We start from the raw sequence: 15,711 nt of genomic DNA, 5'->3' as shown, positions 1-15,711 counted from the left end.
TTAATCAGCCCTAGGAACGACCTCAACTGGGATACATTTTCCGGAGTGGGAGCCTTCACAACAGCTTCGATCTTGTCAGGTGACTTGTGAAGCCACTCCTGGTCAATGACGTGACCACAGTACGAGATTCGCTTCTGAAAGAACTCACATTTCTGGCGATTAACTCGAAGTCCATACTCTTTCAATCTGGTGAGCACCTGTTCCAAATTAGCAAGGTGTTCCTCATCATCATCTCCTGTAATAAGAATGTCATCCAGATAGCATTGTGTGCCAGGAATTGCCTGTAATACCTGCTCCATGGCCCTTTGCCAAATCGCTGGAGCCGATGCCACTCCAAAAACCAGTCTATTATACCAATATAAGCCCTTATGCGTGTTGATCGTGAGATACTGGCGTGACGCTTCATCAACTTCCATCTGTAAGTACGCCTGCGCCAGGTCTATCTTGGTGAAGTGTTTCCCACCAGACACCGAAGCGAAGATATCCTCAATCCGCGGACGCGGATATTGCACCGTGTGAAGAACCGGATTAACAGTGATCTTGAAATCACCACAGATGCGAACCTTCCCCGGTTCCCCCGGCTTGTTGCTCAATGAACGCTTCATGACGGGAACAATGGGCGTGGCCCATTCGCTCCAGTCCACCTTTGACAGTACTCCTGAACATTCTAGCCCTTCCAGCTCAGCTTCCACAGCAGGTCGTATCGCATAAGGTCTGGCTTTGAAAAATTTCGGGTTTGCATGTTCTTCAACCTTGATGTTTGCCGTAATTCCTTTCAGTGTTCCCAGTCCCTGTTGGAACACCTCCTTAGCATCGTCCAATATTCTGGACAGTCGTTTAGGTTTGACATCGTCCTTTTTACCGGAATCTACAGTTAGTGCTTTTAAGGAATGCCAGTCCATATTTATTCTCCTGATCCATTCCCGTCCCAGTAGTGGTGGACCTCCCTCAGGTAACACATACAAGTCCATTCCTTTGCTTTCTTTACCCTTGTGGACCACCTTTACTTTTATCTTTCCGATGGGGTACACTCTTTGCCCCGTGTATGTTTTTAATACAATCTCCGTATCCCTTAGGGGAATGTGTGAGAATAACCTTTTGTAATCTTGCTTATTCATGACCGTCAATGCCGATCCCATGTCCAATTCCATCTTCACTTGGACTCCTGCTATCTGGAGTGTAACCCAAATAGTTTGGTGGTCTGCTGTGTTACCCACATTATGTATTCTTAGACAACCCAGTTCCTTACTGCTGGAGTCTGAATCCGTCTTCTGTTCATCCGAACTGTTCTCTGTCACCTTGTGTACTTTTTTGTACTTCTTCTGTGGTGACTTTTTGTTGCTGGTCTTCTTTCCTGACCGGCATACTTTCGCTATGTGACCGAGTCTGCCACATTTTCTGCATTCTTGATCTTTGAACCAGCACTGGTTCTGATCGTGCGTTGTCCTTCCGCAACGATAGCACTTTACTGCACCCAATGCCATTTGATTGGTGCTGAGTTCCGATGGCCTTAGCTGCATTTCCGCGGTGCCTCGTGCTGCCGCCTCGTGCGATGCTGCAATGGTGACAGCTTTATCTAGCGTAAGGTCCTTTTCCTCTAGCAGTCGCTTCTGAGTTCCTTCTTTTAATAGTCCACACACGAACTTATCTCTCAGAGCATCTGCTAGTCCTGTACCAAACTGACAGTACTTTGATAGCTTGCGCAGTTCAATTAAGAATTCAGCGTTGCTTTCCTCTTTCAGCTGCGTTCTTCTGTAAAATTTAAATCGTTCCGCTATCAGCAGCGGCGTGGGGTTTAAATGCTCTTGCAGGATAGTAACAATATTCGCGAAAGTCTTATCCGCCGGTTTATCTGGTGTTACAAGGTGCCTTAATAACCCGTACGTCTTCGCACCCATCGAGTTTAATAGGGTTAGTGCTTTCTTTTCAGCCGGTATCTCATTTGCTGTACAATAAACTTCAATACGCTCCACATAAGTGGCCCAATCTTCGACATCGTCATCAAAAGCAGTGATGTTACCGTTTTTAGGCATCCTTGTAAGTTTCTTTAAGTACATTATTATTATTTTTTATTTATTTATTTATTTATTTCCAAAATGGCGGCTTCCCGCGCTTGGCGGCTTTTCCCGCGCTTGTCTTCTTCCTGCGCCGACTAAAATGGCAGCTTCCTGCGCTTGGCTTCTTCCCACGCTGGCTACAATGGTGATTACCGCGCTGTTGCCGTTCTCGCCTCCCAGCGGTCCTTAATTTCCCCCGACGCTGCTGCTTTTACTCCCCGCTGTCCTCGTGGGTAATAGCGCTTCCTTTCTTGCTGCGCGTCTATTCCGATTGCAGCCCGGCCCTTTACACCGGCTGCAGTCGAGTTCTCCGCCCTTTTTCCTCCGGTCTCGCCCCCCTTCTCCACTGACAACGCGGCCGACTTTCTGCCCGTGTCGCTAGATCGGCTTACCCACCGCCGTGGAAGAAGGATGATCACTGCCTGTCGCTGATGGTGGACTTCGTGGTCAGCAATTCCAACCCGGGTTCTCGATGCCTCCCGTCCGAATGCGGTGCTCAGCAGGATGATGAGGGCGGATGCCTCTTCTCGACGCCCGTTCTGGGGACGAAGCTGCCTTGGATGCAATTGCCGCTGGGTAAGATTGACTCGTCGCCACTGTTGAGTCTGTGTGTTCCAGATATACTTATTTTAAATAACTGGACACAGACAACAGGAAAAACTTAAACAGGTCTTTACTACTTGAAGGTCAGGGCTGAACTGCTTTACAAATTACTACACAGAGCTTATATACCGGTGTGGTCACCACCGGTACTACAATATACAGTAGCAAGAGAAAGTAGTCCATCTTCTTAAGGTAGTTCTCTTAAGGTGGTACAGGTTACATACACCACAGAAACCTTTCTGGTATACTTTTAAAACAAAGGGGAATTTTCAGAAGGTACAGATTAAACCTTAGAATAAACAGAAGTGAAATTGTGCAGGGGGTGGTGTGGGGTGGCGCGTACACCCAGTCAGTTATGCCTCTGACTGTTTATGAGCGGTTCGAATCGCTCCCACGCCCCTGGGTTCTAGACACCGGACTTAGGTACAAGGCGGCGATACAGAAAAGACTCGAGTAGACAGGTGGTTGGATGTAAGCAAAACCAAGATTTTTATTGAAGAAGAAATTAACACAATCTTATGAAAAATTACTAGTATAAACTTTTACAGGCAAAATACAAAATAACTATACTTATACAGGTAATGGGGAACACACGGCACATCGAGGGAAAACAAACTATCTTAACAATCCCCTTATCCTTATCCCACCCCCTATACCTAACTAGATTAAGCTATGAGGGGCCAGAATTCATGCTCACCAATCCAAAGTAAAAGCCAACTATTAACGAGTGCGAGTTTTGAAGTCTGGTCTCTGGTCCTTCTAGGTACCCTGTCGCCACGTGGTCTTCAAGGGCGCGGTGCTGGGTCTGCAACTGCGACACATCTTCTCCCCTCCGCTACCGTCGTCGTCCCGTCTCGATGGGTTCTCCTCTTCTTCTCCCTCGGGCAGTCGTCGGCGGTAACGTTATATTTATCGGACCGTCACCAGTCATTACCATTTAGATTTTACTAGCCATGCATCAAATGCCTGTATATTCGTTGCGGCGTAGACACCTGCGTTCTCGCAGTGTTTAACAAGGTGTTTGTCTTCACCGTCCACAAGGACTTTCTTCCCCAAGCATCAGCTCATAACTAGGCGCTTGGTTTATTTATCGATACATTTTCCGCTGCCCTGCTCTGCCCTTAGAGTTATTATCGTCTTCTTCGTCTCCACTCGTCTCGTCTCGTCGGACTACTATACAAGTCCTGGGCTACCTGCTCAACTTTGTCTCGCCCCTTTCTGCGGCCTGGGCGTCCTGGATGGCTATGGACTTGGGCCTCGTTCCCCTTCCTAGCAGTTGGTATGGTGTCCTTAGCTACTGAAAATCTGCCCCGGGGAGAGAACCCGCCATGAGGCCAGGGCACGAGTACGAGCAGTAGCCCAAGAGGCCAGAGCCACGAGAGCAGAGTCAAGGGCAAGAGCAAGAGTCAAGAGAGTGAGCAAGCCCAGATTGCTACCCGGGGCCTGTAGTTATACTCCTTTCGATAGCCCTTATCTGTGCGCCAAATCAGGTTGGTTCATTGTCCCAATCTTGGCGGGCTAGTTTAAATAATTGTAGCAATCTAAACTAACTGTTTTTAGATGGCCGGTAATCGCATCTACTGGCCTGATAATTGACTTGTTTTGTTATTAATACATCTTAATGGGCCTGTCCAGCCTCGATGGCTTCCTTAAGCTGTTCCCGATTATTTATGCAAACTGCTTGATGGCCTTAACTATAGGCCTAACTGGGTTTGATCTGTCTCCGATTTGGTCTAATACATAATTCAAAGTCCTGTCTGGTTTTCAAAATGCAAAGTTTCTCTTCACAGAAGCTGCAGCTTTGGTTTTGATTTCTCCACGAGCTGCCTGTGCTGCAGAGTCCAAGTTTAAAAAAAAATCTCACAGGCTTTCTGCCACGAGGCGCGGACGCCATCTTGGATACCCTTTTTCATTAAAATGTCCACGCAGGGTCCCTTTTCTTATTAATAACCTTTGGGGAAATGTAGAAATTTTGCGAATCTTACACTTGGACTCTGGACTATCTTTTATTCAGCTAAATAAATTGGTTATAAAAACAGAAAATGCTGGAAATACTCAGCAGGTCAGGTTAAAAGGGACAATCATTCAATCTCTCCTGCCTTCCTATCACAGACCGTCCCTTTTGTTCTTTCCTCCCCTCCCCCCTTTCCCTGCCCCTGCACTTGCTTAAAATCTGTTACATCTCTAACCTTTTCCAGTTTTGACAAAAGGTCATCGGCCTGAAACTTTGACATCGTTTCTCTCTCTCCACAGATGCTGCCTGGCCTGCTGAGTGTTTCCAGCATTTTCTGTTTTTATTTCAGCAGGATTTTGCTTTTAAGTAAATTGGCCAAGTTTGCTGGATGAGAAGTCGTGGTTTTCATTAACTGTCCACCGGTGAGGAAAACCACGGGTTGAAATGTTAATGTTTTGGTGAATTCTGCAGGAGATGCAGCACCAGACCTTTGACAATCAACTCTGCACAACAATCCGCTCATCTAATGACATCGCTCAATGGAATGTGTGAGTTGGAAGTGGCGGAATACAGTTAATTCAGTAAGAACAAGGAGTACTCCAAAAAGAACTGTTAAACGTTTGGATATCATGATTCACATAAGACTCTGAATAAGTGTCAGCACAGCCACATTTGCTCGCTACTTGTCAATGTGTTCAGATGTTCTCAGTGTAACAATGAGAATTACTAAACATTGAGAACACCAAGTGACACCAAACTAAGAGTTATATCAAGTGTTGAGAGAACCTTCACACTATGGGGTCATTTTAACCTTTATCACCATGGGTTTTATGCCTCGCCTAATTTTCTTTTCCACTGAAGTCAAATAACTGCAGGTTTTCACCGTTACAATGTTATTTGTTTCTTGCTGGTCAATTCGTTGCTTGTCACTGTTGGCAGTGGAATCATCAACAGCTCAATACTACCATCAACAATTTGTCAAATGAAAACATAAAAAATACTCGCTAACCAATTTTGAATCTTCACTATTCCGTCGTATCCTCAGCTGGTGTCCATTCACGGATACTTGCAGCAGGGTTGGTGGATAGCAATCAGGAACAGATTGCTGGACAGTTTTCACCTCCTGTCCCTGGGAGTGCACCCCACCTCAGCCTGGGCTAAGGTCAGCTAATTCAGCACAAAACAATGATCAGTCTGGGCCTTTGCTAGGCTTTATGGGCACTATCACACTAAGTGGTGCATGTCCCCACTGTGTCATTCAGGAGCTATCCTTCCATATAAATTAATCGACCACAGGTTAAAGATTGACCAAAAAAACCAGAAGCAGAGCATTGGATTGTGATGACCGAGAGTACCCACTTCACCACGCTCACCAGCACATGTTACTCGGTAAAATAATGGGACTCAAGGTGGATAAATCACCTGGACCGGATGGCTTACATCCTAGGATCTTGAGGGAAGTGGCGGTAGGGATTGTGGATGCATTGGTAATAATTTTCCAAAACTCCCTGGACTTGGCAATGGTCCCGGCAGACTGGAAAACTGCTAATGTAACACCCTTATTTAAAAAGGGCAGTAGACAGAAGGCTGGAAACTATAGACCGGTTAGCCTAACATCTGTGGTAGGTAAAATTTTGGAGTCCATTATTAAGGAGACAGTAACAGGACATTTGGATAATCATAATTTAATAGGACAAAGTCAGCATGGTTTTATGAAGGGGAAGTCATGTTTGACAAATTTGCTGGAGTTCTTTGAGGAAGTAACATATAGGGTGGATAAAGGGGAACCAGTGGACGTAGTGTATTTAGGCTTCCAAAAGGCATTTGACAAGGTGCCACACAAAAGATTATTGCTTAAGATAAAAAATCACGGGATTGGGGGTAATATTCTGGCATGGATAGAGGATTGGCTATCTAACAGAAGGCAGAGAGTTGGGATAAATGGTTCATTCTCAGACTGGCAATCAGTAACTAGTGGTGTTCCGCAGGGGTCAGTGCTGGGTCCCCAACTCTTTACAATCTATATTAACGATTTGGAGGAGGGGACCGAGTGTAACATATCAAAGTTTGCAGATGATACTAAGATGGGGGGGAAAGTAGTGAGTGAGGAGGACATAAAAAACCTTCAAGGGGAGATAGACAGGCTAAGTAAGTGGGCAGAGATTTGGCAGATGGAATACAATACTGGAAAGTGCGAGGTTATGCACTTTGGCAGGAAAAATCGTAGCGCAAGTTATTATCTTAATGGCAAGAAACTGGAAAGTACTGAAGTACAAAGGGATCTGGGGGTCCTGGTGCACGAAACTCAAAAGGTTAGTATGCAGGTGCAGCAACTGATCAAGAAGGCCAATGGAATGTTGGCTTTCATTGCTAGGGGGATAGAATATAAAAATAGGGAGTTATTGCTTCAGTTGAGACCGCACCTGGAATACTGCGTACAGTTTTGGTGTCCATACTTAAGAAAGGACATACTTGCTCTCGAGTCAGTACAAAGAAGGTTCACTCGGTTAATCCCGGGGATGAGGGGATGGACATATGAGGAGAGGTTGAGTAGATTGGGACTCTACTCATTGGAGTTCAGAAGAATGAGAGGCGATCTTATTGAAACATATAAGATTATGAAGGGGTTGGATCGGGTGGATGCAGGGAAGATGTTCCCGATGATGGGTGAAACTAGAACTAGGGGGCATAGTCTTAGAATAAGGGGCTGCTCTTTCAAAACTGAGATGAGGAGGAACTACTTCACTCAGAGGGTGGTAGGTCCATGGAATATGCTGCCCCAAAAAACTGTAGAAGCTACATCATTACATAAATTTAAAACAGAAATAGACAGTTTCCTAGAAGTAAAGGGAATTAAGGGTTACGGGGAGCGGGCAGGAATTTGGACATGAGTCTAGGTTCGGATCGGTCATGGCCCTGTGGGTAGCGGAGCGGGCCCAGGGGCCGTGTAGCCTGATCCTGCTCCTATTTTGTGTGTCTAATTCTGTTAGATGCAGGAGATTGTTCTGTGATAGTGGATTGGCAGTTAGGATCAGATCAGCCATGATCTTATTGAATGGCGGAGCAGGCTCGAGGGGCCGATTGGCCTACTCCTGCTCCTATTTCTTATGTTCTTATGTTCTTCTGTTTATCCGCCCATAAAATGAACAGGGCGTGGGGTTAATTTGTGTGTTAGTAAAGACACAACAACTTGCATTTATATTGCGCCATTAACATAGTAAAACACTCCAAGGTGCGTCACAGAAGTGTAATCAGATAAAAGTTGACACTGGGCCAAAGAAGGAGATATTAGGACAGGTGAGCAAAAGCTTGGTCCAAGAGATAGGTTTAAGGAGGAGAGACAGGACATGAGGGGAAACTCAGTCACAGCTTCAAGCACTTACCGCAGCACTACCATGTAGAGAGGATTGTGGGTGAGGGCGGCTATCAGTCCGACGAAAGAGATGCTAAAGACCACTGGGAGAAGCAGGGAGGAACAGCTGACCTTGCAGTGCCCGGGATGAGCAGAGTCCTCATCGTCAGATGTCTGAATGCAGCTACAGTTGTCGTAGATCTGGATCAACAGGAAGAAGGGCAATGACATGATTACAGATCTCCAAGAAACCCTTGTACATAAAAACTGGCCAATGTACCATTTGTATCTAATCCTACTCCTGTATCACACTCTTGTTTAAATAACAACAATGATTGCACTTCAAAACATCATTCAGGACTTCCTGAGCATGTGATTAGACTGTATAAATGCAGGTTCATATTTTCATATTTAAAGATAGGGCCAAAACACATTTATAACTAAAGTACACATGCATACAAGTATGATGGGCAGAATGGTCTCCTGTGCTGCATCATTCTATGATTCTATGCTATACCTTTATGATATTATAGCTAACAATTGTTGACGAAACTTGACCCCCATATTTGAAATGATTGACTGAAGTTCCAGAAGTGGCTCAGTGTTATAGGGTGCATTCTCTGAATCACTTGTGCAGCCAAGGTCTTTATAATTTTCATTTTATCCGAGGACTGACATTAATCTAGTGTAGCAGGCTGATGAGGGCTCTGGTTCCTGAGTAAGGGAATGGCCTCTTTAAGAACCTCGCCTTTAAAGATAATTGCACCTGGAGAGGGAGGAGACTTTCTCCAGCCAGGTGAGCATAAAAGGGAAGGTTCAGGGGAAGTAAAGGTTGGGAGATGAAGAGCTAAAAGAGACCGTGACCGTGTCTCCACGATGGTAGGGCCCTCTAACACTCGTTTAACAAAAACAAACACTTTGTGCTAGTTTAAGGAAGGCAAAAGTTATTCTTCAAGAAACTGCATGCAAAATTTAAATGATTTCCTTGCTCAAAGGAAGCATTTTGACAAATAGCATGGCATCAAATCTGACCCTTTTCACTGCACTTTCCATAATGCCTTTTTTAACTACTTTTCACTCGCACTTTCTTTTCTCATATGTTTTCCTCGTTGAGTGAGCATTGGCTCAGTGGTAGCACTCCCACCTGAGTTGGAAGGTAATGGGTTCAAGCCCCACACCAGACAGCCTCAGCTAGGAGACCAGAGTTCTGTAATCTGAATCCTAGGTTGACATCCAGCGGGGTGCTTGTGTCCGATGGGAGTGGAGAGGAATGGTGAATCTCCCCACACCCCCACCAGACCACCACATCCAGCCGGACACCCCAGTAGGGAATGTGGTCAGGCTAACAACCTGTCCACATACAAAGGGCCTACATTACAGAAAAACGCATCTACTGGATGTAAAAGCAGTGGGCGAAACTGGTTGCTTCGTGTGCTGCTAGGCAGAGCGGTGGGAGTGGAAGGGGAGGGGAAAGGAGATGAGGAGTTTTGGCAGTGGGATTAGTTGATGCAGGGCTATGGGGAGAGAGTTGGGCAGTGAGAAAATTAGAGAAGGATTGAACAGGACTATAGGGAGAGAAATAAAAACAGGAAATGCTGGAAATACGCAGCAGGTCAGGCATCATCTGTGGAGACCCTTCGTCAGAACTGGAAAAAGTTAGAGATGTAACAGATTTTAAACAAGTGCAGAAGCCGGGAAAGGGGGGAGGGGAGGAAAGAACAAAAGGGAAGGTCTGTGATAGGGTGGAAGACAGGAGAGATAAATGAAAAAAAGGGAGGATGGTGCAAGGCGAGAGGAGATGGTAATGGGACAAGTAAAGAAACAAAAGATGACTCAAGATGAGGTGTAAATGGGAATATCAGAATCATCAGCAACAGCTGCTGTCTGAAAAAATGAGAGCAGAGGTTATGGTCTGAAATTGTTGAACTCAATTTTGAGTCCAGAAGGCTGTAAATTGCCTAATAGAAAGATGAGGTGCTGTTCCTCAAGCTTACATTGAGCTTCATTGGAACAGTGTAGGAGGCCGAGGACGGAGTGGGAGTGGAGTGGAGAATTAAAATGACAGGTGACTGGAAGCTCAGGGTCACGCTTACAGATTGAACGGAGGTGATCCGCAAAGCAGCCACCCAATCTGCGTTTGGTCTCCCCAATGTAGAGGAGACCGCATTGTGAGCAGCGAATACAGTATACAAAATTGAAAGAAGCACAAGTAAATCATTAGTTCACCTGGAAGGAGTCATAGAGTTATACAGCACAGAAAGAGGCCCTTCGGCCCATCGCGTCCGCACCAGCCATCAAGCCCTATCTAATCTAGTCCCATTTTCCAGCATTTGGTCCGTAGCCTTGTATGCTATGGCATTTCAAGTGCTCATCCAAATGCTTCTTGAATGTTGTGAGGGTTCCTGCCTCTACCACCCTTTCAGGCAGGGAGTTCCAGATTCCAACCACCCTCTGGGTTAAAAGTTTTTCCTCAAATCCCCTCTAAACCTCCTGCCCCTTACCTTGAATCTATGCCCCCTTGTTATTGACCCCTCTACTAAGGGGAAAAGTTCCTTTCTATCCACCCTATCTATGCCCCTCATAATTTTGTATACCTCAATCAGGTCCCCCCTCAGCCTTCTCTGCTCCAAGGAAAACAACCCCAGCCTGTCCAGTCTTTCTTCATAGCTGAAACGCTCCAGCCCAGGTAACATCCTGGTGAATCTCCTCTGCACCCTCTCCAAAGCAATCACATCCTTCCTATAATGTGGCGACCAGAACTGCACACAGTACTCCAGCTGTGGCCTTACCAGCGTTTTGTACAGCTCCATCATAACCTCCCTGCTCTTATATTCTATGCCTCGGCTAATGAAGGCAAGTATCCCATATGCCTTTTTAACCACCTTATCCACCTGTTCTGCTGCCTTCAGGGATCTATGTACATGCACACCAAGGTCCCTCTGATCCTCTGTCTTTCCTAGGGTCTTACCATTCATTGTGTATTCCCTTGCCTTGTTAGTCTGTCCAAAATGCATCACCTCACACTTTTCAGGGTTAAATTCCATTTGCCACTGTTCCGCCCATCTGACCAACCCATCTATATTGTCCTGTAGCCTGAGGCTTCCCGCCTCGCTACTTACCACCCCACCAATTTTCGTGTCATCTGCGAACTTACTGATCATACCTTTTACATTCACATCCAAATCATTAATGTAGACCACAAACAGCAAGGGACCCTGGATGGTGGGAAGGGAGGAGGTGAAAGGGCAGGTGTTGCATCTTCTGCGCTTGCACGGGACAGTGCTGTGGGAAGGGGAGCGGGTGATGGGGGTGATAAAGGAGTGGACCAGGGTGCCGTGGAGGGAATGGTTCCTTTGGAATGCTGAGAGGGGAGGGAAAGATGTGTTTAGTGGGATCACGTTGGAGGTGGCGGAAAATGATCTATTGAACGTGGTGGCTGGTGATGGAACCATGATAGGGTTCCCCTTTGTAAAGTCCACGCCTCAATAATACACGGACTTCGGGAGAACAGTTTAACAGGTACTTTACTGAACAAGAGGCAGCTTGAAACTGAAACTACAGAAGCCTGCTAGGGCCTTTTATACAGGGGTGGTCACTGCCGGTACTGCAGTCTAAGACCAGTTATTCCCTTAAAGGTACATACACAACAATTCCTCCCCTTTTAGATAAACAGTACATAACATTCATTTAACAACTAAATAATAACTAATTACAATTACAATTTCCTCAGTAATATATACATCAACTGAAATAGTCATTTATAAGTTCAGTCTTTGAGGAGGCTTCCTGATCCGGACTGGATAGCGCCTTTCTCAAGTATCCTGTTCTGGCGGTGGAGTCAATTCTGGCTCATTGTCATTGGTTGGTTCGTCAGCTTCCAATACCCCTGCTTCTGAGGTAGACGCAATCTGTACTTCGGGCTCATTACCAGGTGCACATGCTTGTGGTACAGGTTTGGCTTGTTCCTGTGACTCTAGAATCTGGTCAGCATGGTGTCTCACGATGCTCTCTCCAACGTCCACTGTGTACATTAGTGGTCCCTGCTGTGTGCATATCGTACCTGGCTGCCATTTTTCTGTTCGGTAGTCGCGGGCCAAGACTGGTTGCCCTATCTTGAAGCTCCTGGTTGGCTTCTCATTTATGTGCTGGAACTGCTTATCCTCAACCTCTCGTCTTATGTTTGGTTTGAGCAAATCCAAGCGACATCTTAGTCTCCGGTTGAAAAACAGTACGGCTGGAGTTTGGTTGGTTACTGCATGGGTCGCATTCCGGTAAGCAAACAGGAAGTTATCCACCTTGTGTTGCAGTGGTATGTCGTCATTATACATTGCCTTTATGGCCTTTTTAAAGGTCTGAACAAACCTCTCAGCCAACCCATTTGTGGCTGGATGATATGGGGCAGATGTGTAATGTTTCACCCCATTATTCTTCAGGAACCTCCGGAAGTCCTCAGACACAAACTGTGGGCCATTGTCGGAACAGATCTGTTCTGGCAACCCATTCCTGGCGAAGATGGTCCTTAGGACTGCAATAGTTTTCTTCGTGGTGGTGGAGGACATTTTAATGACCTCTGGCCATTTTGAATGGGCGTCCACAGCGATTAGAAACATTGAGTCCATAAATGGACCAGCGAAATCAATGTGTACCTGTTGCCATGGAGATGAGGGCCACTCCCATGGATGTAGCGGGGCCTGTCGTGGAGCGTTTTGGACCTTCTGGCATCCTGTGCATCTCTTGGTCATATCCTCGATTTCTTTATCGATTCCCGGCCACCACACAAACGCCCTGGATAGGCTCTTCATTTTAACCCCTCCCAGATGACCCTCGTGAAGCTCATAGAGTACTCTATCTCTCAACTTGGGTGGAATTACCACTCGGGATCCACACATCAAGGTTCCCCGGCACACTGACAGCTGTTCCCTCCTTGGCGAGAATGCTGGCAACAGTGAGTCGCCATATGCTGGCCATCCCTTCACCGTCAAATCATAGACCCGAGAGAATGTCGGGTCATTGCGGGTTTCCTTCTCAATACTTGCGTTTGTAACAGGCAAACATTCGACTATGGTCGCATGGAATATCTCCACAGGGTCCACTGCAGGTGCTTCTTCTGCCGTAGGCAACGGTAGGCGCGACAGCCCATCAGCGTTTCCATGTTGTTTCGTACCTTTGTACTCTATGTCATACTGATGTGCCCCTAGAAAAAGTGACCATCTTTGCAGCTGTTGCGCCGTCATCACTGGAACGCCCTTCTTTGGGTTAAAGATTGAGACCAGGGGTTGATGATCAGTCAGTAGGGTGAATTTCTGCCCGTGCAGATAGTGATTGAACTTCTTCACCCCCCACACCAGGCTGAGGGCCTCCCTGTCAATCTGGGCGTAGTTACGCTCGGCTGAGGTTGGCGAGCGCGATGCAAAGGCTATTGGCCTCTCTGAACCGTCACGGAATTTGTGTGACAGCACCGCTCCAATGCCGTAAGGTGACGCATCACATGCCAACCGAATCGGTAGTGTTGGGTTGTAGTGGGCCAATACTTCTTTTGAAGTGATTTGGCATTTACATTCCTGAAAGGCACGCTTACACTCATCACTCCATTTCCATGTTACACCAGTTTGAAGGAGGGCGTTCAGTGGGTGCAGAATTGTAGATAAATTCGGCAAGAACTTATGGTAGTAGTTCACCAACCCGAGGAACGACCTCAGTTGCGACACATTTTCTGGTGCTGGAGCCTTGACTACAGCCTCAATCTTGTCCGGCAACTTATGCAACCCTTCCTCATCAATCATGTGGCCACAATACGAGATTTGTCTCCTGAAGAACTCGCATTTGGGACGGTTGGCTCGTAGCCCATATTCCTGCAATCTCGTGAGCACCTGTTCCAGGTTGGCAAGGTGTTCATTGTTATTTTCGCCCGTAACCAGGATGTCGTCCAAATAACACTGGGTCCCCAGGATCCCTTGCAGGACTTGTTCCATTGCCCTCTGCCACATAGCCGGGGCTGATGCTACCCCAAATACCAGTCGATTGTACTGGTAAAGGCCTTTGTGAGTGTTTATCGTGAGGTATTTCCTAGATGCTTCTTCCACCTCCATTTGTAGATATGCTTGAGCCAGGTCAGTCTTTGTAAAACTTTACCCTCCAGATAGTGAGGCGAAAATATCTTCTATCCGCAGAAGCGGATACTGTACTGTGTGCAGGACTGGGTTCACAGTCACCTTGAAGTCCCCACAGATGCGAACCTTCCTTGGCTCCCCAGGCGTGCTGCTCAATGCTTTCTTCATTACAGGAACGATGGGTGTGGCCCACTCGCTCCAGTCCACCTTAGACAGCACCCCCGAACGCTCCAGACTCTCCAGTTCAGCTTCCACAGCTGGGCGTATCACGTATGGCACCGGTCTGGCCTTGAAAAAGTTTGGGGTTGCGTTATCCTCAATCTTTATGGTTGCCTTTACTCCTTTTAGTCCCAAGTCCTTGTTGGAATACCTCTTCCGCGTCAGATAGAATTTGTGACAGACGTCCAGGTGCGATGTCATCATCTTTTTTGTCAGTCACAGTTAGTGCCAGAATGGAATGCCAATCCAATTGTAATCTTCGGATCCATTCACGTCCCAATAATGGTGGTCCTCCATCTCGTAGTATATACATGTATAGTTTCTGTGTTTCCTTTCCGTTATATTCAACTGGCACCCTTATTTTTCCTCTGGGGTAGACCTTTTGCCCCGTGTATGTCTTCAATACAATGGACGTGTCCTTTATGGGTATGTGTGAGAATAGCCGCTCAAAGTCTCGTCGATTCATGGCAGTTAGGGCTGATCCTGTGTCCAATTCCATCTTCACTGGGGACCCTGCTATCATGAGGGTGACCCAAATGGTTCGGTGATCTTCTTTTGCGATCACGTTGTGTAACTTTAAACAACTTAGTCGCCTGCTCCCGGAGTCCTTATCACTCTCCTGATCTTCTGAACTAATATCTGTCAGTTTCTTTACTTTCCTGTACTGTTCCTTAGTAGTTCTTGTCATGTTGGTCTTCTTTCCCGACCTGCAGACTCTTGCTATATGTCCCATTTTCCCACATTGCCTGCATATTTTGTCTTTAAACCAGCAGTCCTTCTGCTCATGGGTTGTTCTGCCGCAGCGATAGCACTTTTCTGCTCCATACGCCATTTCGTTAGCGCTGTATTCTTGTGGTTTCTGTTGTATTTCTGCAGCTCCCCGTGCTGCTGCTTCGTAGGATACTGCCATGCTGAAAGCCTGTTCTAGCGTCAGGTCCTTTTTTGAAAGTAGTCGTTTCTGGGTTCCTTCACTCTGGAGCCCGCAGACAAACTTATCCCGTAAGGTGTCTGCCAGTCCTGCTCCAAACTGGCAGTGCTTCGATAACTTGTGTAGTTCCGTAAGATAGTCAGCATTGCTCTCATCTTTGTGCTGGTTTCTGTTATGGAACTTGAATCTTTCTGCTATCAGCAGTGGTGTAGGGCTTAGGTGTTCCTGTAAGATATGAACAATCTCCTCAAACTTTTCTCCATTGGTTTAGCTGGGGTAATTAAATTCCGCAATAGGCCGTACGTACTCGCACCCATCAGATTTAATAATACTGACGCCCTCTTTCCATCGGCCACCTCATTTGCCTTGCAGTACACTTCAATTCTTTCTACATACGTGGTCCAGTCTTCTACCTCGTTGTCGAAAGCAGTGATACTGCCACTTTTCGGCATCTTGGGCGATTTAAAAAACGCTTCCCGCGCTTTTGC

At 46.5% G+C, this 15,711-nt stretch overlaps 1 protein-coding gene across 1 annotated transcript in view; it reads right to left on the bottom strand.

Annotated features, from left to right (window-relative positions):
* LOC147116110 (solute carrier organic anion transporter family member 2A1-like) overlaps positions 1-15,711 on the bottom strand; it is a 380,850-nt gene that overhangs the window by 30,195 nt on the left and 334,944 nt on the right. The window contains exon 11 of the mRNA XM_085990861.1: positions 7,998-8,167. Coding sequence (XP_085846987.1) covers positions 7,998-8,167 — 170 coding nt within the window. The remainder of the gene's footprint in view (positions 1-7,997; positions 8,168-15,711) is intronic.

Source organism: Somniosus microcephalus, chromosome 6 (genome assembly GCF_052327205.1).
Source record: "Somniosus microcephalus isolate GS21.2 chromosome 6, FLI_Smic_1.0, whole genome shotgun sequence".
Taxonomy (NCBI): domain Eukaryota; kingdom Metazoa; phylum Chordata; class Chondrichthyes; order Squaliformes; family Somniosidae; genus Somniosus; species Somniosus microcephalus.
This window is presented reverse-complemented; position numbering and strand designations above follow the sequence as displayed.